At 37.3% G+C, this 27,904-nt stretch overlaps 2 protein-coding genes across 4 annotated transcripts; one reads left to right on the top strand and one right to left on the bottom strand.

The window, feature by feature from the left end:
• Positions 1–748: 748 nt before the first annotated feature.
• On the top strand, positions 749–7,416 carry LOC136829473 (tetratricopeptide repeat protein 27). Its single transcript, XM_067088189.1, has 2 exons — positions 749–901; positions 4,479–7,416. Exons 1-2 carry the CDS (start codon positions 820–822, stop codon positions 6,920–6,922), a joined length of 2,526 nt encoding a protein of 841 aa, XP_066944290.1. The 5' UTR covers positions 749–819; the 3' UTR covers positions 6,923–7,416.
• A 13,825-nt stretch (positions 7,417–21,241) lies between these two features.
• mRpS23 (mitochondrial ribosomal protein S23) lies at positions 21,242–25,566 on the bottom strand. Of its 3 annotated transcripts, none has more exons than XM_067088181.1 (5): positions 25,453–25,566; positions 24,029–24,107; positions 22,760–22,921; positions 22,108–22,312; positions 21,242–21,403 (listed from the first exon to the last, which is right to left on the bottom strand). In XM_067088181.1, the coding sequence occupies exons 2-5, from the start codon at positions 24,070–24,072 to the stop codon at positions 21,293–21,295; spliced, it is 522 nt and encodes a 173-aa protein (XP_066944282.1). In that variant the 5' UTR covers positions 24,073–24,107; positions 25,453–25,566; the 3' UTR covers positions 21,242–21,292. The 3 variants fall into 3 exon arrangements, with proteins under 3 accessions (XP_066944282.1, XP_066944283.1, XP_066944284.1); XM_067088182.1 differs by having other exon boundaries at positions 25,470–25,494; XM_067088183.1 differs by lacking the exon at positions 25,453–25,566 and having other exon boundaries at positions 22,760–22,937.
• Positions 25,567–27,904: the final 2,338 nt, after the last annotated feature.

The raw sequence follows: 27,904 nt of genomic DNA, 5'->3' as shown, positions 1-27,904 counted from the left end.
AAACCCCAACCAGGAATGTAGCAAGATACTCAATGTAGGCACAGGATATAAAAAATATGTACTGTATATGTTGTTAGAAGGAAGTTATGCCAGGGTGAAACAAAGTAAGGAAGGGATTGTCGTATAACAATGAATCTATCATAAGACAATATACAAGCAATTGGCTATATCCTTAAGGAAGCACAAATGGCGTTGGGAAAAGTACTAACAAAACTAAATAAGGGCAACTACTGAAAGTGCCCTCACAACTTAAGAAATAAAGCTTTTATAAAGAATTAATTCTGCATACGTCCTACATAAGTATGTAATCACAAGGCTAAACTAGTGTTATTTGCCGAAGAAGTTACAAACGTTAATTGACAAGCAGAGAAATTAATGAAGAATAAAACCCCACAGGATCAAGTCACCTGGGTTCTTGAGCTTCACTATAGAAATACACGACCAAAAGGGCAAATACGTGCGGAAGCTTTGGGAAATATAAAAAATATATATTAATGGAGTCAAAATTCACCAAAAATATTAGAAACAGCATTTAGTAAGTTGCTCAAGAACTTAAAAAGATGTGAAAATCTTAAGAGACGGGTAAAGAAAAACTAAAGATTTATCTCTTCAAAAAAAAACTTATGACAGAGAAGCAAGTTTCTAAAAAAAACAGTAAACTAACTAACAAACAAACAGGTTAGCCGGATGTACCAATTAAGGGCGGAAAGGAGGAACTCGAAGGATAATAGATGATGATGATGATGATGCGTCATTCATTAAACGCAAGAAGAAGAAATCACGTTAGGCACGACATGAGCGTTGTAAACAAACGCAAAAATGAAGGAAGTATTTCATAATCTTGAGAGGAGGTATCTTTATTCGGAATTTGACGCCAGGCTACCTGAAACTGTTGTAGACGGTAAGAAATAATGATGAAGTAACAGAATGAATGAAATCACGTTATGTATTCTATGCTGGGGTTGTCAAACCTAAGGTATCGAAGGCGTATTGGTTATCAAAGTTGAACAGCAGGACTAGGAAACATAGATTTTATAATTTAAACCATAATCTCATACCGGAGTTGAAAATATTATTTTTCCCACGTTTTAGCCTAGTGTGTGTTTAACGTTTCTAGTTAAATTTTTACTTTAACACCGGGCGCATTGGCATGATCGCTGCGTTTAGTACCAGCCCCGTGGAGACGATTGTTGAAATAGGCGATAAACATAAGATGGTAAAAATGTCGTAATACTAAGTTTGGTAGATTTTAGGGATTCATTTTACTTTAAGCCATTATTGCGTAGCATATTGGACAAGAAAATATAATTTTCATGTTTTAATGTGTTTCAAACGTTTCTGACAATCGTACTTTTAGGGATAGTAGACTCCACCCTTGTGGACTATCCTATAATTTCGGGGGATCAGAGTGGAAAAACCGGTTTTTTTGCCGGGGGCGAGGGGATACACAAAACCAGTGAAATACAAGGGCTTTAATTCCATTGATAGTTCTCATTCAGATTAGCCTAGGTGTAAGGTAAGTTTATGGATCTGTTTCAAATTAGTATCATGCACTAGGGGAAGGACCTGGTACCCTTGGTTATATTAACTTATGTGTGGTTTGTGATGAACTACGTTAATCAAACTGCTGCTATCCCAAGTTTTACTTAACTCAAAATTACATTTACTGTATTCTGAACTAATAATAATACCAATCAGTAGCTAACAGTGACACAAAGAATATTATACATTATACATATAATTAAAACAGTTGTATAATTACAAGTACCATTATAAAGAATAATGGTATTACTAGTTCATACAGTATATGAAGTTGTTGAAACAATAAATCCGTGTTCACAAAAGTATGAAATGTGCATAAAGGACAAACTTATGGAGACATACTATCACATGGTTTGTTAGGTCATTTGCTAATGAAACAAACATCAGAAATCAGAGCACACATTAAAACATAGGAAAATTATGGTTTCAAGTCCAAATTGTAATGGTTTGAAATGAAATTTTATTTTTAACATGATTTTTATAATAAGCTTATTAAGAAGACTTAAGAACACAGCATAAAAACTCCATTATTGAGTAATGATGTTAAAGTAAGATAGTTTAGGCTTATACCCATTTCTGGAATTTATTTCAGTAGTAAATTAGTAATGCATATCCTCAGTTGATATACTCAACAGTTATGGTTATGGGGGACCACAGTAGAAAAACATGGTGCATTGTGTGAGAGAAAACAAAATGAGTGAAATGTTGGGCTGTATGTAACCTAACTTATTGTAGGGTACTTAGTCCTTACCTAGCAAGAGCGCCTTCCCCTCCCACCTAACCTAACCTTGGGCACTGTAAATTAAAATAATAAGGTTACAACCTAACCTGACTTAACCGAGGGCACTGGGTCCATACCTGGCCAGGGGGCCACAGCCACTCAAGCTAACATAGGGCACTGTAAATTAAAATAAATAATGAATTATATTCTAACCTAACCACCCCTAAATTAACCTAACCTGGGTGCCAAGGCCTTACCATGCTGGGGGAAGCGAAGCACTTGGTCCTTATCTGGCTAACAGGCTTTGCCCTCTCCACCCAACTTAGTGCATGGTGTCACATTGAAAAGATTCAATTATGCTTACGAGCCATTGGCTCTATAAATGGCACAATAAAAAGTTTTAGAGTCCTCAAAAGCTTTAAGAGTCCCTCTCATTCTCCCCATAATACCCAAGTATGACTAAGAGGCCTTTGTTGCTCAAATTGATGTTTACCCAAATCCACACTTTGTATGTTTCAAAAACAATGTCTGGGACACCACTAGGGTTTTTGGTTAGCAAAAAATATTTAGTCACCTCTGAACAAAAGCTTTTGAGGAAATTTCGAGACATTTAATTACAGCATGGGAGTTCCCGTTACAATTCACAAACAAAACTTATTTCCAAGGTGGAAATTGTGAACTGTCAAGAAAGGTATCTTTGTAATAATTTTCTCTGATTGCGTGTATATATCTTCTTTTTTGGCAATATTACTGAATGGTTACAGTACCACAAGTGTCTGTCGTCCTGCTAATTTAAAGATGAGTTGCACTTCAGACAGTCAAAAGAGTTAGGAAGTACTTACAAGTGCTAAATGTCCCCAAAGAAAAGTAATGTAATAGTCCATCCCTGTGGAGGAAAAAACTTTCCATGAAATTTTGCACAGTCAAGTAATCTAAGGAGCAAGAGTTAAAACTGCACCAAAGGAACCATGACTAAGAATTGAAGACAGTTTTTTCAAGCAGTGCCTAAATTCCTATATCCCACATAATTGGTGAAACTTGAACAAAAGAACCAGTCAAGTTTCATCAGTGTCCATGTACTACTCACATTTCCAGGTGAAAGTAACTATAGATATTCAAAATACACTAGCTATTCTTACCCACAGTGTATTGGGACAAAATAATCTGATTAGGAGTCCTACTTGTTTTAACTTTGAAACATTAAGAATTTAGAAAAGGTGCAGGTTGGTAACAACATTCATTGGTAAATAGCTTGGTAACAAAATTTATTGATAGAATTTAGTATGATTATGTATTAAGCATATTAGTGAGACTTAAGAATAATGCAAAAAAAGACACTTAATATCAAGAACTACTGTTAAAGGTAAAAAATATAAAAATTGTGTAGGGTAGCCTAGCTTACCATATCTTGTACCAGTAAGGTTGGTAATTATTTACAGTAGTACCATTCACTCTAAAATTGTCAGAATAGTTTTTTCTCCTAAATTGATTAAAAATACTGTATTAACTTCATATTTATAGCAATGGCATAGGCTAGACCAGACCAGATACTAACTTGGGAAATAATCATTATTCAGTTATTCTAAGACTTGTGAAATGTGATTTGCTGAAAAATTTTGAAGTTAATTCCCATCATAAATGCTTGGTCACCCAACTGCAGCCCCAAATTTGGGTGTGGAAGGGAACAAAAATGAGAGAGAAACAAGGACTTGCAGTAATGTAACCCAAATTTGGATGCCCTGTGCCACCGTATGTGACCCTGGAAGCATGGCTTCTCACTGAGGTTTCCTCTTCTCGATGGTTAAGTGTGATTGTTGCAAACCCTTACTACTTGACCGAAAATGCCTCCTCCCTACGCTTCCCTGATTGCAGCTGGTTCAGACTACACAAATAATGACCAAATTTACTGGCATGGTGCTGAGTGACCCAAATGCACTTTCTGTAAGGTGGGAGGTAAGGACTTTTTTGTCTGGGATGCATCTGGATATTGCTGCTGCTGAAGCTTAGGGTATTGTAAATTAATGGGTTTGTATGTAAAATAAATTAATTCGATTCAATTAATATTAAACTTTGTCAGTATGGATTAATATTTTTAACTGAAAATTTTCATGTAAACTGTAACTGAACCTATTTATAGACTTTTTCTTCTTTTGTAACCTGGCACCAGGTGTTTTCACAGTTGCATAAGTTCTACTAAAGTATTCCATGATTGCAGATAAAGGAGGATGGCTAAATGTAGCAAAACTTGTTGCATCTGGCAGCTACGTTATCGCTTTAAAAGAAAAGGAATGTCAAGAAGCTTTGGGCATCAATAAAGAGAGACGTTGCACCAGTATGTCAATTGCAGATCATTATAAACAAGTTCTGCTTTGTTATTTGGATGAAGGTGGGCCACATAGAGAGCATGTTGTTCTCTCTGTTGGTATCTGTTGTCTTCAGTTATTCACTCAGAACAACTTTACTGGACCTCTAATTGGTCCTGAACCAGAGACGCTGTTACCTGGGTTGATACCAGAAGGTCTTACTAGTGAGAGTGTGAAAGAGATTGCATTAGAATCCCTAGTGGGTGATGCAGAGGGCGTGTACAGCTTACTCAGCTGTCCAGAGTATTTGGTGTTAGCTCGTCTTATTCTTATAGACTTAAAAACTACTTTGTCTACGTGCTTAACTGCTGATTGGTGGTGTTTCCGCTGTGCTCTGGTTCATCAGCGAATTGTAGATGAGAAATCACCTCAGTTATATGAAATAATTTTGCAATCATTAAATCAAGTGGAAAATAATTCACAGTTAGTGAGCACCAGTGTGTCAAGAGACTTGACTGCTTTGTATCATCTTGAGGCAGGTCATCTACATCTTGAATTCTATGATGTTGGAAGAGCTGGTGATCATTTTCAAAAGGCAGGTGATGCCTTACAGGTTAAATTAAGCTTGAGTGGAGCCCTTGGAAAGAGAACTAAATGGCAGGAGGAGGACAGGCCACAGTTAATTGTGAAAGTTGTATACAATGATCAGTCTATAATGAACAGTGAACTCCCTGGCCATAACCTCCTTCCCACAGATCTACCAAAAGACATCATGCTAAATGATGATACACGTCTCCCAAGGTTCAAGTTTAAAGATGAAGATGATGACATCATACCAGATCTGAGGCCTATTGAACAAGCCCTCATCCTGGCTATTGTTACTCACAAACGGCGATCGTCAGCTGCTGATTTACAACTTGACGAGGAAACTAAAGCTTATGTAGCAGCTCTCCTTCAGTATCCAAAGAACTGGTGCTTTCAGCATTCAGCATTGTTGCTGCGTTCACAAATAGAAGCTGTTGAATCAAGAGCAGTGCAACGATGCCTAACCCAAGTAGAGGAGTTGATTGCTGCTGTAAATAGAGAAGAACCCTCTAGATATGAAAGGCTAAAATTGCTAGGTACATCACTCGTATTACCCCACTGGGAATTACAGCAAGAACTTGCCAAGATATTGATGCGACTTGGCTGTGTTAAAACAGCTTTGGAAGTTTTTGAAAGACTTCATTTATGGGAAGATGTAATTACTTGTTACAATGAATTGCAGATGCGACAGCGTTCAGCAGAAATTGTGAAAACTCAGTTGGAAAAGAAAGAAACTCCAAAGTTGTGGTGTCTGTTAGGTGATGCAACAGATGATATAGAGTGTTATAAGAAAGCATGGGAATTATCAGGACATAAGAGTGGTAAATCTCAGAGGTGCCTGGGTAATTATTACTATGTGCGAAAAGATTATAAAAATGCCATTTTGCACTATGAAATGAGCCTTGAAATTAATCGTTTACAGTTTCCTGTGTGGCAGAGATTAGCTTACTGTGCCTTACAAACTGAAGATTGGGAGAAATGTTCCCAAGCTTATAGACGGTGTAGTGTGCTTGAACCGGACAGCTTTGAAGTTTGGAACAATATGAGTCAGGCATATTTGAAACTGGATCAGAAACATCGGGCATGGAAGTCTTTACAGGAAGCTTTACGTTGTAAAATGGATTCCTGGAGGCTTTGGGACAATTTTATGCTGGTTAGTACTTCACTTGGTTACATGTCTCAAGCTCTCAATGCATATAATCGCATTTTAACAATGAAGGAACGTCATGTTGATACTCAGATAATAGGTCGTATTGTCAAAGCTATTGTTGATGGTGATACTGATCCAGATGGAAGAGAGGTGAAAGGACTATATAAGAAGTGCTCTGAGCTGTTAGGCCGATTGACAAGTGAAGTCCCAACCCATCCAGAATTATGGTATCTGTATGGTTTGCTAACACAGGCCAATCCTGAACCTAGTCCTGAGACACGGTTCATGGCCATGCAACAATTTAAAAAGGCTTTAGCAGCATCAACTCAGAAGCAAGGTTGGGAAAAAGATACTCTCACCGCTGTAGCATCCCTTCATCGTGCCTCGTACTTACTAGATGCAACTTTAGATGCAGTTAAGGGACTTCCTCCAAAAGTAGCTGTTCCAAATTTGAGTGCTACAAGAATGTCAGTACAAGGGGCCATTGTTGCCACACGTCGTGGACAGGTTCAAATGGCCACAGGAGAGTTAGTTGAACAAGTGCAAGAACCTTTGAAGAATGTTGAAGATAAATTGACTTTGCTGATGAAAAAGTTAGAGGAACTCAAATTGGAAGTATAAAGTACAGTAATTTCCTGTAAACTGTTGGAGAAATGTATCAAGTCTATTATAACAACATTAAGTGGAGCTTTTTGATTGTGATAAGTTGAATCCATTGCCAGATTAATGTGAGACTTCAAAAGACAGATTAACTTACAAATTTGCATAAGAAAGCATATATATTTCCTCCAATATTCGTATCAGTTTATGCTTTGCTTTGCAGGTGTCAAGATACAATATCAGGCTAATAAGGTCATTTCATTTATCATGTTTTATTCTGTTGTTACTGTCCTTGCTTATTCCATGTGATTGTGGTATACTGTTTTTGTTATTTAACTGCTGTTGAAAGTGGTGCTAATTTCCTTTGTGTTTTTCCCATGGCTGTTAGATGCCATAGTGTAGGAACAGCCTTGTGACCAGCCCACTTTGATTGGGTAGATAGTTCTCTCTCTTCATGTAGTACTCTTATTTACATGTTCATGTAGCCATGAGGCTTATTAAAAGAGAAGTTTGAAGATGTATTTGCTTTAACATACTTTGATGTCAGTTTTTTATATTGTACTGCAATCATCATAGTAAGGTATTTAGAAAAGAGGGTGCCAAAGCTTCAGGATGTTTTTAACTCATGTTTTTCTCTTATGATTCATGGTTTTTTCTAATGAGCTCAACTGCTGACAGAAATTTATGTTGTAAACATGTGTTTTATTTTAATTTCTTATTTTTAAGTGCTTTTTCTGTTCATGAAATCTCATAGTAGAAATTATGCCACAAAGTTGGTAATTGTTTTGAATGATTGAGACTTCCAGCTCTGGCAGAGGACAGACAGGGAAGGTAATAGGTAAGTGTCTAGAGAGAAGATGAAGTAGACAGAGGGAAGCAAAGAACTGTTTGCAATACTGAAGTGGATGAGTAAAGGCAAAGAATATATAAAATAATAAAAAAGGAGAAGTTATTTCTAAAGAGACTGTGGAAAAATGGCAAACCTACCCTGAATATTATCCAACTCTTAGAATAATGACTTAATATGGGACTTTTAGAAATGTAATTTTTGAAATGAACCTTACCTCTCCATTATATAGCTTTTACTTCCACACCATCGGTAATTCAACATATTAAAAAAAAAAAGAAGTCTCAGTTTCTTACGAATATCCGTTTTCTATCCTACTTCCCCTACCCCCCATCAGGTGACCAATAGATACAAAAACTCGTAGCCAGTCAGTCTACTTCTGTTGCTGGTTTCAGTAGTAGTTCCACAGATTATACTGGATTTTCTGTTGGGTTGTTCTTTTACTTTTTAATATTTGTTCAGTAAGAACCTGTAAGGCAAGAGTTGCCGTAATAGGCATTATTCCAGTTTTATTGACCCTCAAGATATGTTTTACTGAGGGAAAAGTTATGATTAGAGAACTATATGAATCATAGTTGAACAAAATGCAGTAATTTATCGCAAACGGAGATGGTTTGTTAGGTTGTAGAAAATACTATAGAGGATAATATTAGTAAGACTTGAGTTAAAGGGATGTTTGTCTTGTCTGCTTCCCCATTTAGTAACTGGTTAGGTCCTCTGCCACTTCTCTTTATCTGTTACTCAAAATGAGCTTCCCATTGATTCAGGGCATTAGATTTGATATGAAGGAGCAATTTTTTATGTTCACTTGGTAAGTTTTCAGGATATTATTATTGTTATTGATATTAGTGTTTTCTTTCCTGCGCGATCCTACCGAGAATCTCTGTAGGTTCGGGGTTTTTCCTGTGTTGGAGGAAGGGTCAGCACCCCTGCTTTTTCTTGCCTTGTCTTTGGCACATCTTGTCTTACTCCCTCATGGCTTGGATTGACAGGGAACCGGGGACATGTCAGAAAGGGGTGCGGATCTGTGCCCATTGTCCCCTTCCTCTGTTCGATCTGGTTGGGCACTAGGTCCGGCATTAGTGGCGCCAGTTTTACCACCAGAATTCATTCTCTGATTGGAAGACTCAGGTAAGAATAAGAGGAGTCCCTTGACATTTTTCCCTCTTTAATTTTATCATATCGGATCAGCTTGGTAGCAGTGATGCTTCATCTCTTCCTGCCTTGTTGAGGAAAGTTACCTTTTGCTTTGATCAGTTTCGCTTCAATCCCCTGTAACTAAGGGTCGTTTGCGGTTTAAGGCTAGTATAAGTATCAGTTAGGTTCTAATGAGAAGCCTAGACTGTCTTGGGCTTTCCCGTGCATTGTGGGTTTTTTCAGCCAGGGCAATAATGCGCCTCACAGTTTTGATGCACCAGTAGCATGCGTTCAGCTTGTTTATCGTTCACCTATATGCCTATTGCTTGTACGCCAATCACTTGCGCCTATCCCGTGCATGTCCATGGCTTGTGCATCTATGACTTGTATGCCTCTCGCCTGCACACCTATGGTTTGTGCGCCTATCGTGTGGTGGCTTCTGCCTATCGCATGCGCGCCTGTGGCTTGTGCGCCTGTCACGTGCACTCCTATGGCTTGTATGCCTATCACTTGCATGCACGTGTGGCTTGTACAACTATCACTTGTGCATGTCACCTGTGCGCCTAGTTTGCACTCATACACCTGTGCGCTTATTGACTGTATGCCTATCACTTTTGTGCTTTTTGCTTGCGCATCTACCGATTGCTATCATATCTCATGTTGCTATCGCCTGTACATGTGTCTCCTGCTCGACTATTGCCTGCGTATAGAGAATCTCGGTGCACACAATCATTTTGGCTTCCATTTAATTAGGCAGGTGGTTGCTGTCAGTAGTCTCAACATTTTGTTTCTAGGATTTTGACTCCCTTTCCAGTTGCAGGAGTTTCTATCTAAAAACGGTTACTGTTTTGTTTTTTCCGATACCCCGTGGTTTAGGAACATTCTCGTTATCGCGAGATTTTCCTGATCAGAATTTAGAGCATGTGGTCGAGCTGACAGGTTTTCAACCAAACCAGTGTCTTCCTTTTGAGCTGGAATAATTTGTTTTGTCGGCATTGATTAAAGAGGAGTTTTTAACCCTCAGTGGAACCTTATCAGGAGTTAGTTCAATGCAATCAGCTGCTGCTCTTCGCCATCGAGCATGATAATCCTTGCCCCGGCCTCCCTGATGTATTTTTGGTAGCCAAGACTTATCCTGCCTTTTCTGTGGCTGGAGGGCAATTGCCTGTGCTTCTGTTGATTGATGAATCAGGTATCTGACATATATGTACAACCAGTGTTTATGTGGTCACAATTTCTTTTTTGAAGAGGTTAATTACTTTCTGTAAGGAGAGGTTAACATATGATTTTGTGGAAATAGAACTTTCATTTGAGCTGTGGCTTGTGCATATTCAAGGCTTTAATGCATTTCATGTAAAGGGAGCCTCTCTTAAGGTATTTCTTTCTTGCTGCCATATATTGGAGAAAGAGAACTACTTCATAATCTGAGGGTCTCTTTCCAAATATGGGGGTAGCATTGGGGAAGGACTAGTCCCTGCACAGGTTTTTGATTTTGGAGTTAAAGATATTCTCACTGTTCAGGGCTTTCTTGCAAAGGTTTGCCTTTATTGCAACATTTATGGCCACAGATAACTTTTAATAGGTTGTCAGTCATTGTAGGATTTTTTTTTTTTTTTTTTTTTTTTTAGGAAGCAGAAGTCGTCTTATCAGGGTCATATGATTTTGGGAAAGTTTTTGACCTGGCAAGAATCAAGCTTGGGTTCTTTCCTGTTACCTCAACACATGAGTCAGCAGGTGATCTCGTATCAGATTCAGTGTTAGTTTAAGTTCTCATGGGCAGAATAACACAATCCTCTAGATGCCTCAGTGTAGGTGTGGGGTGCAATCATGGGAGACCTAGAATTTCAGGAGTTTAATCTATATTGGAGGAGGTCTGTTACACTTATAATCCTGAATTTTTAGCAATCAGAGGAACTTCAAGCAGTGTGTATGTAGAGTAGAGCACAAGTAGCAAATGTTATCAGACAAACCATCTTCCCTTCTTTAGGTATATATATGTTTATACACATATGTAAGTATATAAGCAGTCCGCGGTTTACGAAAGGTGTCTGTTCTGACGCCGTGTCATAAGCTGAAAATCGTCGTAAGCCAAAAATAAGTATACATAAAGTGTAGGGTTTTATTTATCATATAGTATATGTTTATGACATTAAGTATTTTTGTATCCAACTAGATATTGATGTCATCATTGTTTATTCCTTTTACTCAGAATAGGAAAGACCCTTCTTTGGACAGAAGCAGGGAAGATTGTGGCATTTCCTTGGGTTGTTCTGGATAGGAACAGTGTGCTAAGGTGGCTCTGAATTTTCAACTATGTCAGTTTCTATAAGGATTAATAAATCTGAATGTAGGCATATTCATGACTTGGAACATAAAGTTACCAATATTTAACTTCCACTTACAGGTCCTCTGACTGATTTGGTGGGCATTTTCAGCAATATTAGTCAGTTATGAACCTTTACATCTCTCATTTCATGATTGGAGGAGAGATACTTATCAAGTTTAGAGGATCCAAGGAATATAGAATGTTCCTAGTAGTACCTTGGTGGCTTAGGAGGATTGATTTTGGGTTCTATTGCCTCTTTAGTATATTTCCTTATAACTCATTCTTAAGAAGGTTCTTCTAAAATTTCCACGTGCTAAAGTTTTCTAAGCTTTTACATGATTCCAATGTTCACATTGACACCATAACCATCTTGTACTAGAGTGAGGTTTGTCTGGTGTGGACTGAGGATCTATCCTTAAGTTTGCAAGAAGTTCAACTACTAATGTTTTCAGAGGCAGTGGTTAGTTTCTCGCTTCTGTAGTTGGGCTGGAGGTATTTCCTGAGCATGCACCTTTATAGGCAACTTCATTAAGTTCTTAGTTTCCTAGTTACTCTAAATGCTGTCAGTTTCAGCTATTATAGATTTTGGGTCTTTGTCATCCTATGTTATAGGTAATGCTATACTAGGCATTGCTTACAATCTGGACCATAGGAGGTCTTTAGGTCGAGTGTAATTAAGGTGCCTAGTACACCGTAACTCTTTTTGGGAACCTTGATGGATTTAGTTTTTGCCTCCAAAGCTGTTTGAGTCTTTAGTAAGTGTCTCTTGAAGCAATTCAACCTACTCTTGGTAGCCATAGGACCCATGATATGTTAAGAGAATTTCAAGTGTTGCAGAATGCTGGCTTTTGCGTTGAAGATACTATACTAGTCTTTTGTTCCTGACCTAAGGTGAGAGAAAAAATATCTATTTTGAGGCTTTGCCCTTCTCAGGGTTGTTAAATGCAGACTGGACCTTATTTAAAGTAATGAGTGTGACACTTTTTTGCCATGTAAGGGCAATTAGAGTGTACTGTAACAGAGTAAGCATGTTAGGTGATATTAATCATTTTATGTTCAAGGAGGAGCAAACACTACTATGTCTAAAAGCTATGCTTAAGATAAGTAATAGCAATGGAAGGGGCTCAACATCCAGAGGGTGGCTGCAGACAGTGGGCTGTGGGCATCCTCTGTTATGGACCTGTTTGAGACCAAGGGGAGTTGTCTTTTTGCCAATTTTTTGTTCACCAGTGCAAGGTCCTCTAGCTTGGGCAGGGACAAAGCTGTTCCCTGGTTAGACCTAAACTGTAATGCCTTTCCTACTCTAGCTAGGTTTCAGGAAGTCATCAGTGTATTGGGGCAACTCTGTAAGTTGTCTCTTGGCATTGACCAGGTGACCAGGGAAGGCTGGGTTTCCAGTTTCTTTCAGTGGTGGACGCAAGCAACCAAGATGAAAGGTTTCATTACAATCCCACGAGCTACAGATGACTGCATGGTATGGTCCATGGTTCTGATGAGCTCAAGGTGGGGTCTCACAGTAATGCCATTATCAGTGCTGGGAGAGTATCTACTAATCGATTCTGCTGATACCAGTGGACCTGTGAGTAATGGCTACAACTTTTAAATCTGGAAAGAACTTTTCCTTGGATAAGACATTGAAGTCACTGAGGGGCATGGTAATCTTTTATTTGCTTTGGTTTATCTTCATGGTGCGGAGATTATATAGGATTATTGCAGAGCATTAACTTTGGTTTGTGCAGGGGATATTATGTCCTAAATCGATAGATAGCCTTTTTTGGTCTACTGCTTTTTAAACCTGGTTGTGGTTTTTGGGAAGTTTGGAGGTACTCAGTGTTGAGTATTAGAAGTATACCTTTTTGTACAGATGTTAGTTATCCATCGTTGGCTCTGCGGTTTTTTGGCACAGTAACCTTACCCCTCCTTCTGCTGAAGGGTGCATCCTCCAAAGAGACCTCAGCTATCTTCATGATGAGAATCTCGTACCTGAGTGACAATCCTCCTAGGGGAGCAGTAATAGCCTATGGATGGAATTCACTGGTTAAAACACCTGTTTTATACAAAATATTTTGTTACTAAGTAGCCCTTAAAGGGTTGGCTGATTTCCACTTTGCCCACCTTTTTCAAATGTGGGAATCAGCTATATAATGGAGAGGTAAGGTTCACTTCAAAAATATAAATACACAAGATTTATTTTTTAAATACAGTCTTTACCTCTCCAAATTCAAAGTGGACAGAAGTAGACTGACCAGCTATGAGTGTTTGTACTTATTTGTCCCCTGGTGGGGGTGTGGGAAGTAGATGGATAGAGGACGGATATTCATAGGAAAATGAATGTTCTGGTTTTTTTTTTCAATCTTTTATAAAAGAGTTGACCAGAGTATATAGGAACATATTGAAGGAAGACATGGGACTAGAAAAATGGGGGTACAGTATTACTGCACAAAAGTACTATATAAATTACAACAGGATGCACTGAATTGTAAAAAGTAGAGATGAATAATATTTTTGAAGTATGCATGAAAGTATGGGAGAAGGTGCTGGAGAATAGGGCCAGAGATAACAGTTGCGTTGGTAACTTTGTACTATGGAATGATGATGTAGTATATATTAGTGGGTCTTGGTAAGGGATTTGATAGAATACCAAGATGAGCTAATAGATGGACATTTCAGAGTTCAAGGGTACCAGAATAATTTGTGTAAGTAATAGTACCATGTTATAACAAATAAAGGTAGGGAATGAAATGAATTCAACACCAGTTTGAAGTGTTCATTAAGGATTAACCCATACTCCTTTGTTGTTTGTTATTGTAATGGAGGAAGCTATATCTAAATGCAGAAGTGGGAGCCCTTGAGAGCTACTGTAGCAGGTGACCTGAATTTAATCAAAATATAAAGGAAGAAGTACAAGATGTTTAAAAGAATGAAGAGGGGAATGAAAATTAGTAAGCAAAAAAGCTTAACATGACATGGTAAGGTCAGTGTAATGCTGTGTATTAAACAGAGTAGATGGTATCATCATAGTCTCCTTAAATACAAATGTAAATTTACTTAGTTATTCTGCTTAAAATACGTAAAAAGACCTAAGGTGGAGAGAAATAGTGGGAATACATGATGGTGGAGCCTTGAAAACTACTCAAAAATTGTATGCCAATGTGGAGAGATATTGCAATATGCTGAGGTTCATGATTAATGCTTGGAGAAGATTATGCATATTGCAAATGAGAAATTTACTGAGATATCAGATTTGGTGGGTTGTGTTCAAACAATCATGTGACAAAGGATAGTCCGTGTAAAGAAAAAATACATCTTGGGTAAATTTTATTCTAATATAAACGTAACCCTAAATCCCTTCAGTTTTGCAAATCTTGTAATATTCAGAGGCTGCAAAATAAGACTGTTATTGTTTAGACTGGTGGATAAAAAGGAGAGAAAAGTAAGAGAGTTCAATCATAGAATGAGGTACAGAAGCAGTAGGAATGCATAAATAATCTTGGAGAAAGGTCTGACATGGCAGATGGACTAATTGTAAATGTAGGCAAAGAGTATACAAGAAAAGAAAAGGAAAAAATCAGTACACATTTACCTCCAAATGGTTAAAGGTGTTTCAACTATATAAGTTTTACTAATGCATGGTCTAAGATATAACAGAAATTCAACTATTTATATATTGCACAATCTCTCTTGGTATGTCCAATGACAGAAAGTCCCCAGATGGGGTTACCACTTGAGGTGTGGCACACTAGGTGGTTTTAAAGTTTCTCTGCAGTACCCCTTTGGTCCTATCTTCCATTTTTTCTGCCTTTTAGTTGTTCATCCATTCTCTTTGGTCCCCCCATAATTAGTTGTCAAACTTCCTCAGCTTCAACTTGCCCCAGTTTTCATCTTGCAATCTCAAAACTTATATATGTATATTACAAAAGGTTTTGTTATAAATGAATTTTCAGGCCCAGCTGAGGGTAGCTCTGTAGGCACCAACTCCACTAATAAATTTTTAAAGCATCTGATTAATGGTTTACAAAGCAAAAATGTTGATACTGTATTTGTTTCATTACAACCCATAAGTCATATATATGCCAACATTCATGGTCATCAGATGTCCCCAGACTTAGTCTTTTTGTATACTGCAACAGGGAGAAAAGAAATGGTAATGTCTGAATGCTTGCACCACCTGGACCCTCAGGTACCCATCAGCTACCCTCCTCTCCTTTTGTGGGTGCAGCACTGTCAACAGCTGTGTCCAAACTCCCCTCTCATTCCTTCACTGTAGGTTCACCTTTTTTTCAGCACTGTCTTAACCAATACAGTACCTCACTTGTTTGGAGAAGATCCAAACAACCCTTTTTTATATAAGAGTATCTTCAGTGCAAGTTGGTCATAGGAGCTGAGAGAGAGAGAGAGAGAGAGAGAGAGAGAGAGAGAGAGAGAGAGAGAGAGAGAGAGAGAGAGAGAGAGCTCTGTCACTTAGCCAGTTCTACCCACACCTGTTCTTTGATGATGAGCAAGAGAAAGCAAGAACAGTAGATGTTGCGGGTGTGGGCATGTTTCTAATGGCTACAGGTCTCCCATGAAAATTGTTCATCAGGTTCTGTTCTCATTGCTGGGGTTAGGAGTGTACAAGGCACTTCCCCTGCAAGTAGTGTGCCAAGTTGTTGCCATTCCAGTGGCAGAGCTTTGGCTTCAAAAAGAAAAGGGCCAAAAAGACTCAAGTTTGTTCCATCATTGATAACACATATTCCCTCACAGCCAGGGCTCTTGTTGACACCATACCTGCAAAAACAATTGCTCTTTGTTCTCCCCTTGCTGTGTGATCCAGGGGAGTTTCATCAAGGACAGTGCAACATAACCCATTGCTTCCTGTTGGTGATGGGGCAGGTTCTGCTGGTGAGTTTCCTGTATGCTCATTGGCTCTGCTCTTGAGATCATTGCTGGTACGCCTACAATGCCAGACCAGGTACCAAAGTTCCTGTCAGAGTCCAAGGGAATTGCTGAAGTCTCTGGTCTTTCCTTGGGATAACTAGAGAGCCTTCTTTTCAGATTTTAGGTGGTGCTCTTGCTCTGGCTATGAGCCTGTCTGCTGCTTTTGCTGTTGAGGAGCTGAATGAGAGGCATATTAGGAGTACTGTATAGTCAGTCACTCGTAAATTAGTCTCCAACCATAATTTAGTTCAATACTACCATCATTGGTATGTATTCACCTATTTTGTCTGTGGTTGTATATGGTAACCTGCTTTCATCTGTAAAGTGTAAGGTAAGTTTTCATTTTCATTATTTTGAACATTCTCCATTATTCCATTTTTGTGTATCAAACTTGTAAAATTTATATGGCTGTTTGATAGTAAATAAGGAAGTTTTATAGGTCCAGTATTTAAAGATCTGTAATAAATAAGTGGTACAGGTAATTATATAATTTTCCCACTTCAAGTCAAACTATAGTATTGTTCTACTATAGCATAGTGGGTAAGCTTTAAAATGAGTCGAGCACGCAATATGAAGCAGTAAAGACTAATAGCAGAATGCCAACATTGTTGAAAATCTCACTACAACTTGTGGTCAGAAAGTAAGATGCATAAAGAAATGAAATGGCAATCAAAACAAGAATTTTATAAGTACTTACCTTTACTACAGTCCAGAAAACCAATTATTTTTTAACATATTAAAACTAGGACACAAGTCAGAACATGACATTGATGGAGAAAGGGTAATAGGTAAGGAACTATGAAACATGTTCTTGTTACATATATAAAATCACCAATAGTAACAAAAAAAAACTCTTGATAATAACCCAGGTATACCAAAAGTGCTGTTAACCCTTAAACGCCTACTGGACGTATCATACGTCGACTAAAATTGTCTGTTGGGTGCCAAGTGGACGTACCGTACGTCGACTACAAAAAATTTCAACCTTCGGTCAACTTTGACTCGACCAAAATGGTTGAAAAACGCAATTGTAAGCTAAAACTTTTACATTCTAGTAATATTCAATCATGTACCTTCATTTTGCAACAAATTGGAAGTCTAGCACAATATTTCAATTTATGATGAATTTTTGAAAAAAACTTTTTCCTTACGCTCGCTGTAATAACTCGGCCGAAAATTTCAGAAATTCTTTTGTCATTTTGTCGTAATTTTTGCACTGTTTTATATTAGCGTTACATAAAGTTTTATATATGAAAATGTGTGCAATTTCATGTAAAATACAGCAAAATACAACCCATGGTTGTAGCTTTTATCAGTTTGGAAATATTTTCATATAAACCACGATAACTGCCAAAATTTCAACCTTGGTCAAATTTGACTCGACCGAAATGGTAAAAAACGCAATTGTAAGCTAAAACTCTTACATTCTAGTAATATTCAATAATTTACCTTCATTTTGCAACAAATTGGAAGTCTCTAGCACAATATTTCGATTTATGGTGAATTTTTTGAAAAAACTTATTCCTTACGTCCACGCCAGAAATTCTTTAAATCACGTTGTCGTAATGTTTGCACCGTTTTATATTAGTCGTTACATAAAGTTTTATATATGGAAATGTGCGCAATTTCATGTAGAATACAACAGAAAATAACTCATGGTTGTAGCTTTTATCAGTTTTGAAATATTTTCATATAAATCACGATAACTACCAAAATTTCAACCTCCGGTCAACTTTAACTCGACCGAAATGGTAAAAAAAACGCAATTATAAGCTAAAACTCTTACATTCTAGTAATATTCAATCAATTAGCTTCATTTTGCAACAAACGGGAAGTCTCTAGCACAATATTTCGATTTATGGTGAATTTCTGAAAAAAAAAAACTTTTTCCTTACGTCTGCGCGCGGTAACTCGGCCGAACATCTCAGAAATTCTTTCGTCACGTTGTAGTAATGTTTGCATCGTTTTACATTAGTCATTACTTAAACTTTTATATATGAAAATGTGTGCAATTTCATGTAGAATATAACAGAAAATAGCTCATGGTTGTAGCTTTTATCAGTTTTGAAATATTTTCACATAAATCACGATAACTGCCAAAATTTCAAGCTTCGGTCAACTTTAACTCGACCGAAATGGTAGAAAAACACAATTGTAAGCTAAAACTCTTACATTCTAGTAATATTCAATCATTTACCTTCATTTTGCAATAAATTGGAAGTCTCTACCACAATATTTCGATTTATGGTGAATTTTTGAAAAAACATTTTCCCTTACGTCTTGTGTAACTCGGCGAACATCTCTGAAATTCTTTAAATCACGTTGTCGTAATGTTTGCACCGTTTTATATTAGTCGTTACATAAACTTTTATATATGAAAATGTGCGAAATTTAATGTAGAATACAACAGAAAATAACTCATGGTTGTAGCTTTTATCAGTTTTGAAATATTTTTATATAAATCACGATAAATAGAAAAATTCGACTTTCGGTCAACTTTAACTCGACCGAAATGGTCGAAAACTGCAATTGTAAGCTAAAACACTTACAGTCTAGTAATATTCAATCAATTAGCTTCATTTTTCAACAAACGGGAAGTCTCTAGCACAATATTTCGATTTATGGTGAATTTTGAAAAATTTTTTACGTCCGCTCATTACGAATTCATGCATCATTTTGTGATAATATTTTCTCTGTGTTGCTTTGATCGTTTTACAATTTGTTATATACCAAAATCATCGCAATTTAGTGTACAATACAAAGAAAAAAAATAACCTGTTAGCTTTAACCGTTTTGCTCACAGCGCGATTTGTATAAAATTATATATGAAAAATTCTTTTTGCGGACATATATTTCAATATTTATATATGATAATGATATTTTTTCATTTCTGATGGTTGCATACTAAACTTCAGGCAATGACAAAAAAGGAACCAAAAATGAACTCTTAATCTTAAAAACTAAGCATGCTGTGATTTTTGAAAAAACTTTTTTCCGCAAGCGCTAACTCCCGAACGCCGCCGGCATACAGGAGACGTTTTTGTAAATAGAGGCTCGGCGTTTAAGGGTTAAGTGTATGTGTACCATATTCTTTTCCAGTGTCCTTTCATCTCCTCAATTGATGATGCAGGTGCATGGGGTTGCAGTAGCACACTCAGAGCAGTGGTCAACCAGACATATTCCAGGAAAGATGGATGTATGACAGACAAGTTCGGTTACTAGGGTCAGTGTTAGTGACAATCGGTCTTGACACCTCTACGTTCTGAAGGATTGTTCGATCAGGGAAGATGGTCAAGTAGTCCTTCAGTCTCAACACACCAAAGCTGTTACTGTTCAGCTATTTTTCTGGACCATGGGCATAACAGCCAACGACCATACCACACTGAAAACATTGCTTCTCGTCCAATCAGCGAAGTTTAGCAATGATTAAGTCTGGTCAGTACTCGGATAGGTGACTTGGAAACACCAGATGCTGTTGGCATCTAGATGTCTTTCATATCCATGGTTAGCAACGTTGGGGTTAGTCAGTACTTGGATATGTGACTTCCTGGGAACTCCAGATGCTGTTGGCATCTAGGAGATGCCTTTCAATTCCATGATTCAAGTATTGGGTTTACGACTTCCCATCGTTCTGCCTGATTTGCCGGGTGATCAACAGTGTATGAGCATTCTGTTTCTAAGAACCTTAAAGGCTACCAAGTGCCCAAAGGCCTTATGCGTTACCATTTAAGGACTTCATTACCATACTAGGTGCCGACCTGTTATCAGTTCCGGCTCAGCCAAGAAGTGGCGTCCAAGGGCTCCAGTTCTTTTGACTTTATGTAATGATCAAACAGACGTAATCCACAGCTGACACGGTGGACAACAGTATGTTCCAGGCAAGATTTCATAAGGTCAGGGGCATTGGTCTGCCCCTAGCATTCAGGAAAAAACCTGTCGGACAGGTACTAAGGACAGGAATGCTGTCATGACAGACCACATTTGCCTCCTTTTCCATGGGTTCTGTGGTGGCTGCTCAACAGTCTTGTAGCTCACCCAGTTTTTAAGGACAGGTGGCATCTCGCCAAAGGGGTATGGCTGCAAAAGAGGGTGTGTGTGTGTGGGACTGGCCTCCTACCTTCTCTTTTATGCCCTTCTAAGGGACGATTAACAAGCTGTCACATGCTGGACAGGCATGCATGCAGATGTTCTATATGACTGGGTATCCTGTCTATAATCTAGCTCTTTTTGGATTCCTAGATGTACTCCTACCCTTTCTCTAGCAAGGGGAGAAAGGGACTGACAATGAACAGACCCGTTGGTTATCTTCAGCTTTATTGTCCCCGGCAATATGGGTTCACTCAAGGCTACCTTTGAGTCGGTGACATTATATTCCATTTATTCAAAAGGCCCAGAAATCTGGCAGTTAAACATCACACATGTTCAACAGATCAGAGGCATTGTTCTCCTTCCTGTGCTCTTACATGACCAGGAAAGAGACCCAGGTGAGGTGAACTACCAGTCACTTCAGAGATTTGCTCAGAATCCTCCCACCAAGAAGTAAGTCTCCCCTATGTAAAGACCAAGGGTTTGTACAAGTTTAGGAACAAGTGACAAATTTTTAAGTAGTTTGTATTTTTCCTAACATACAAACCTGAGGTCTTGACGTAAATGGCCCACCTCTAGCCACCCCTCATTCTGCTTCCTGGGCCAAAAGGTAAAGTGAATGCACACCAACTGGATGGCGGGGATTCCTCCCCTACCATCAGTAGCCAACTACCAATATCCACCTTAATTTTAGTTAAACGGCCAGCTCCAGCTTGCGCTGAAAGTAAATCCCTTGTGTAAAGACCAAGGGTTTGTTTGTTAGGAAAATACAAATTACTGAAAAATTTGTCAATTTTTTCTTATGAGCCTCATATCACACACACACACACACACACACACACACACACACACACACACACACACACACACACGGTGAAATGCTTCTGTCGGTTGTAGCTGAATAAAACTTTATAATCAGTTATATTCAACATAGATAGTAGAACTTACAATATTCATTTATATTCAACAAGACATCAAAACTTGAATAACAAATTTATTTCTAAATGGAAGGATATAAACAACAGGAGTGAGGTAAGATTTATTTACAATTATATAAAAAATACCTGTCTCCTTTCATCTAATCCTCTTGACTATCTTTAAAAATGTCAGCTAATCGAACTTTCTGTTTGATATTTCCCTGTTCTTTCAAGGGCTCACTTTCTGGAACTTGCTGTGGGTCTGCCTCGACCTGAAAGGAAGGATTTTTCATAATTTTCAAATTACCTCTCTACAGTAGTGTTTGCATTTCATTATAGAACTCTTGGATAAAAAAATCTGATAAAATATTGGTTCTCTTGAATGCTTCCTTCAAACAAAATTAGCAAACGACCACATTGAATTTGTCCAAAACTTAAAAAAAAAATATATATATATATATATTAGTTAATCTTGGTGAATTAGACAGATAGCCAGTAGTAAGGCATAAATCAGGCTGAATGCTCTAGTTTACTGTTCAGTAATCATACACAATATCTCATTTTATTTGACTTTTACAGTACAGTATGTACAACAGGTCGTGGGGCTAAGAATCATTTAAATGAGACCTTACTCTACATAAATTTATATCATTAAGATTTTTATTTCAAGTTTCTCCTTTACAAGGTTAGATATTTGATGAAATACTTCAACTTTCTTCTACCATTAGCATTTTCTGCTTGAATTCCTATCTGGGCTAAGTCCTCATCAATGCCCTTTTCCTATGATCTAGGTCTTCCCTAAAAACTTTGTGTCACCCTCGTGCTAAATGCTCAGGTAAGATGTGTTTTACAACTTTGGAGGGTATTTTATCATGGAAGTACTGTGCTGTACTGCCAAATAACCAGAAAAGTAATGATTTTCTAAGTTTGCTTAATTTCAAGATGGAGAATAAAAATTAAATTCAATCATACTGACCTTAGGTGGTGCCCGAGAAGGATCTAAGTAAATGCCCCTTAACTCGAGAGCAAGTGCTGCCTCATCCATCAGTTTTTCAGTGGGAGTACTGCCTTCACTTAGCAATCGCTCATACTCCTCAATGAAGAGCTGGCATAGGGTAGGGCGTTTGCTGTCTTCAGAGAGTCGTATTGATCCTGGTGAGCCATACTTCTTATAAAATTGCCTGAAAGCAAACAATCATAGCTACATAAAAAGCAGTGCTGTATCCATATTCATCTATAGAAAATACTAAAGTATATGGAATCCAGGTAACATCAAGACTTGAAAAAATGTAACCTGTAAATATGCAGTTTGGTATAGTATACATTTGTCTTTACAACTCTTCATGATGGGAGACAACCAACTGCAAGGTGTTTTGTCTCATTAAGGACTGTGGCATTGTTAGAAAAGTTCATTTCTTTCTGAATCTGCAGAACTTATAATTGACTAGCATATTCAAATGGCAAGTAAGTACCTCATAATTTTGGTAAATTTGAATATTCTAGAAAAGTTTAATATTGATAAAAATCACATTCATCACAGCTTTTACATTAAACATTATCAGTAATCCAAGAAAAAGCCATATATATAGAATTAAACGAAATAGAACACCTGAAGGAATATTACATACGCTCTGTGCATGTCTTCAGGGTAAAGAATAGGCCTAATTTGTTTCTCATGAACCTTGCGGTCAAACTTTGGTTCCAGCTTAGGAGGAAATGCTTCATAAACTTCATACCACAAAGGCTTGTCTGCAGGCTTCATTGCACCAGATTTCAATAGTCCAGTGGTCCTGAAAAATCAAAATCCTGTACATAAATGACTAAGGTTATTGAGGATCACTTATGGTATAACCTCTGGACGAGTGTAAAGGAATGGATAAAACTATTTCACAAAACATTCTCTTTACAAGCCAACAATGCATCAAAATTATTAAATTTTGATGCTAAGCATCAAAATTTAATATTACAATATCATAGAACTATCAGTTGTACTCGCCACTGGGTATATTGGAAAAATATAAGATGCTTATATATGTGGTGAAAAGAAAAAAGATACCATATTTTTCTTGTTTGGTGTCAATACACCATCACTGTGTACCAACACAATGATGATCTTACACACACTTTGTTTTATATCTGACATGTATTAAGTAATACTGACATCTTGAAAAAACTTTCTCCTAGATACATAATCAAAGCCAGCATTCACATGACTGAGCTATACTGAAGAGGAAACAGCCACATCATGTTACACACTAGGTGAAGTGGGACAGCAGCAGCAGGGCTCCAAACAAATCAGTAAGACATTAAAAACACAAACACCTGCGAGTCTCATCACTACGAACATTGTTTGGCACCTCCACATACCTACCATTAAAAGCAAATTAACAATGAAATACGCTTACAAGGAAGGAAGTCGAGTTCTGATTTCATAGACAAAAACAGACCTATGTTGCTTTGCCATTTAAAAGACTACTGTACTGTAAACCATTAAAATTACTTGTCTAAGCCTGTGACTTGCTTAGTGACATGTCTAACAGCAAATCTTGACCTCTCTTGCATTCCCCAGTTTTCTGCAGATACAGTTACAGTGGTCAAACAGAGTATAAGAGGTCTTTTTCAGATTTTGACATACATCAGTGAAAATAATGCAGTTGGTAAAAAATTATTGGGAGAACATTTTCATATGTATCAAATTTACAGAAAAAGACGAGAAAGCTGAAGCATATGAGACTGGGGACTCTAAACTTATGGAGATGTAACTTGTAGGTTAATATCATTTCTCTATTTTGATAATGGAATTCCGAGCTTTATCTCACCACCTGATCAACAAGTATGATACCATGAAAGCTCTGTATTCTAACAATTTTATTTTTCATGTAAATACATTCACTTACCTTGTGAATATGGTGCCAATCTTTTCCAATCGATTCGTGGCCATCACAATGTTTGGGATTCTACAGCAAGATCACAGGACTGAAAAAAAAATTAGGAAAGGGTTTAAATGTTGAATCGGCACTTGATTACCTATACATTTTATGTGAAGAAATAGTTCCAAAACGTAGTATGTTTACACAATTCTGCATATGGTTGCACTTAACATACAATTTTAATATCAATACATGATACTATTTTCTTTGTAATATTCACATATGAAAACATAAAAAATGAACAAAATATAATATGCAATACTAAATGTTTGTAACCAAGAAAGTATAATTCACTGTTTATTACTGTCCATAATGATTATTTGTTACCATTAGCATTAACACTACACAGTAGAATATCTCATTGATAAGTAAAAATTTATTATTTTTTTATTATTATTAACCTATCCTACGAGCTTCAGTAGTAAAGGCAAGAGAAGAATTTAGACTACGGATGCTAAATTGGACAACTTGACTATTCTACTGTGTAGTTCTGATGATAATGAATAAACATACTGAGGCATTGAATTTCACTGCAAATCATATCGAAGAAAGCAGACGGCTACACAATCTCAGCAGTGTGAAAATCATGTTTTATTTTAATCACTAGACAATCTAAATCTCGTCAACAGAATATAGTGCATGGTTTTATGTAATAAATTACATGACACTTTTGGTTTTCTTATCAACCATTGGGCTAGGGACCTACTGGTAGCTTGAGAATTGGAACTGGGATGTAAAATTTGGGCCAAAGACCAAGTACTGGGACCTAGTTAAGTAATTCAGTGCTGAAAACAATGCCGAAACAATTGTTAGGAGGGTGGAAAGTAAGATGGAAGAATGTGAATACAAACAGACACTGTGAACGGAATGAATAGTGTTACAGCTATGGGCTAGTGATGCTGCTGCCCCCATAGGAGGTTAGTGCTGTCAGTTCGCCTCATGCGGTGCACTGTAGGCGTTACTTAAGGTTCTTTGCAGCGTGCCTTCGGTCCCTAGCTGCAACCCCTTGCATTCCTTTTACTGTACCTCCTTTCATAGCCTAGCGCAACTGCGAGGTTTTGCTCCTGTTACGCCTTTCAAACCTTTTACTGTCAGTTTCCGTTCCATCACTGAATGACATTACAGGTACCAGTGCTTGGCCTCTGGCCTAAATTCTATTGGCTATTCAATTCCTATTCATAAACTGGATTTAAAGCGGGGTAGGCTAAATAAACTTGTAATAAACAAAGTGGCCCGGCGTAGCTAAGGATAGGCTAGGCTACTGCAGAGCGCTTCTGGTCGATATTATATATAATACCGCCGAGAGGTCAAGTCAAAAACAGCTGTCATAAAAAAAAAGTAAATAATAAGGTTATGGGTAAAGAGGAAAAAAATTTGATACGGAGACTTGCCAATTAGTTCCTCTTGCTGTTGCAGACGCTCTACATTACAAAACGCATTTGGCTAGTAGTAGTATTCGTAAACAAAAATTTTTGAAACGGCTCCTAAGCTTGTTATTTTCAAATTAGTGTGCTTTGTTTTTTCTTTGTAAGTATACTTTTTACGTGGTACCAACCATACCATACGTTTTTTTAAAATTCCTTTTCTATTTCCAATGTCCTCTCTAGATAAATCAGTGTATAGTAAGGTGCTAGCTATTAGTTCCTCTTTATCTACCTTACACAGCTGCTACACGAATCTAAATCTTTTCTTAGATGCTTATTATGAGATTTCGGATATGTGAAGGCTGTTCCCTAGTATCTGTATGCCAAACGGTGGGATCTTGTTAAGTGTTGCCTTTTTGAAGGATTCTTCAATGTCTTAACCAGACTGTTACGAAATTTCGTTAGTTTTATGTTTTTAAGAATATATATATATATATATATATATATATATATATATATATATATATATATATATATATATATATATATATATATATATATATATATATATATATATATATATATATATATATATATATATATATATATATATATATATATATATATCCAGTTAGCTGAAGAGGACCCAAAGTTGCAAACAGTCGAAAGCTCCCATTTTTCCTCGTTTTTGTTTCTAGAAAATACAGCTTTTGCTCATATAAATAATTGTGGATTTTCTTAATGTAATGTCATCTATAGTTAGCAATTATTTCCATTGCATGTTTAACATTTATCCTTTATGTTCATTATTAAAGTCCCCAAGTAAGATCCGGGGCAGGTCTATTGTTTCCTCCACGGTCTTTATGTAAGGTACTAGTTATTTTCGTCTTCCTGTCTTTGTTTCTGGTTGACGTATAGAATAAGACAACGTTTAATTTTATTGCCTTAAGGTTATGTTCGACTCCTAACAGAAAATTGGTAGAACTAATAAGCCCTGGTTGTTAGGTTAGAGATGCAGCATCACTTCTGTAGCAGTAACAGTAAAAAGCAAAAGGGATACTAAAGAAAGTAAGATAGAGTTGTAACTATGTCAGCCTGGGGAAGCGGTAACAGTAAAAAGCAAAGTGGATACTAAAGAGTAAGGTCAAGTAGTAACTTATCAATTCAAAATAACATTTCCAAAGTGGTAAAGTGTTAACTTTCAATACTGAATGTTGAATAAAGCAGTAAACAGTACAGTTTAAGTAGTAGACGCAGGCATGAGAATGTAAGGGTCCAAGAGTTATTTGTGTTCATAAAGAATTTTGAACAGAAACACTTAATTAGTGAAGCCCTAAAAAAAAGTAACATACTGTTAAAATATCTTGTAAGTGAGATAAATATCAAATAAGTGAAATCAATGTCAAATAAACGAAGGAATAAAAACCAATGTAAAAAAATAGATAGAAATTCAATATGCCTGCGACTTTTATGAAGAAACCTGCAGGAACCATGAACTACTAATTAATTATCCATTGCTGCAGAGGAAGAAATTGCGGTAATTCTAAGCCGGCTGTCCGCGGTGAGCTAGACTATGGCAATTGACGTTTTCCTATGTTATTTTACTCCCTTTAGAAGAATTTTAAGTAATATTTTGTCGGCCGGCTGTAACTAAGCTGTCATTGACCTTTGAAGACTACACGACTTGTATTTACCTAACGTGGGGTAGGTCTAAGCCGGCATTCCGCGGCAAGCCCCCCCCACCTCCATAGCTAATACGGCAAAATTGTAACCAGTAAACCCCCCTAAAAATACCAACCTAACGTACTCTAGAGGTGTTTACTGGTTACAATTTTGCCGTATTAGTTATGGAGGGGAGGTGGGGGAGCCTGTCGCGGAATGCCGGCTTAGACCTACCCTGCCTTAGGTACTTAAGTCGTGTAGTCTTCAAAGGCCAATTACGGTATATTTACAGCCGGCCGACAAAATATAACTTTAAATTCTCGTAAAGCAAGTAAAATAACATAGAAAACGCCAATTGCCACAGTCTAGCTCACCGCGGACAGCCGGCTTTAGAATTACTGAAATTGCTGAAATGTAAACAAACCCAAAACGACATAGGAAAAGTTGATAACCAATATTCTGTATTTATGTTGCATGAGTAGCAATTCACACATAATATTGCTGGTATAATTCTAGTCCATGTTGTATATGACGATTTCCGTGTCTCACGACGTTTTCCTTTTAGTTCCATTTCACCTCATAAAGCGGTTTTCAGTTCCTGTCACCTTTATGGAATCCATCCAAATGAAAAGTAACACAACAACTAAAAACATCATCTACTTTATTTTTGAAAGAAATTGTGCAATCAGGTTTTTCAGTACTCTCTCTAGAATGTATTAAAATTAACGGGAAATTATCCGAATTGTTGTTCAAATTTGCCAGGACATTATTGGAACCACAGTCACTGACTTGATTGTCACCCGGATTCTTTAACATC

The sequence above is a fragment of the Macrobrachium rosenbergii genome, chromosome 44, assembly GCF_040412425.1.
Source record: "Macrobrachium rosenbergii isolate ZJJX-2024 chromosome 44, ASM4041242v1, whole genome shotgun sequence".
Taxonomy (NCBI): Eukaryota; Metazoa; Arthropoda; class Malacostraca; order Decapoda; family Palaemonidae; genus Macrobrachium; species Macrobrachium rosenbergii.
The sequence above is the reverse complement of the archived record's forward strand: the minus strand, read 5'-3'. Positions and strand labels throughout refer to the sequence as shown.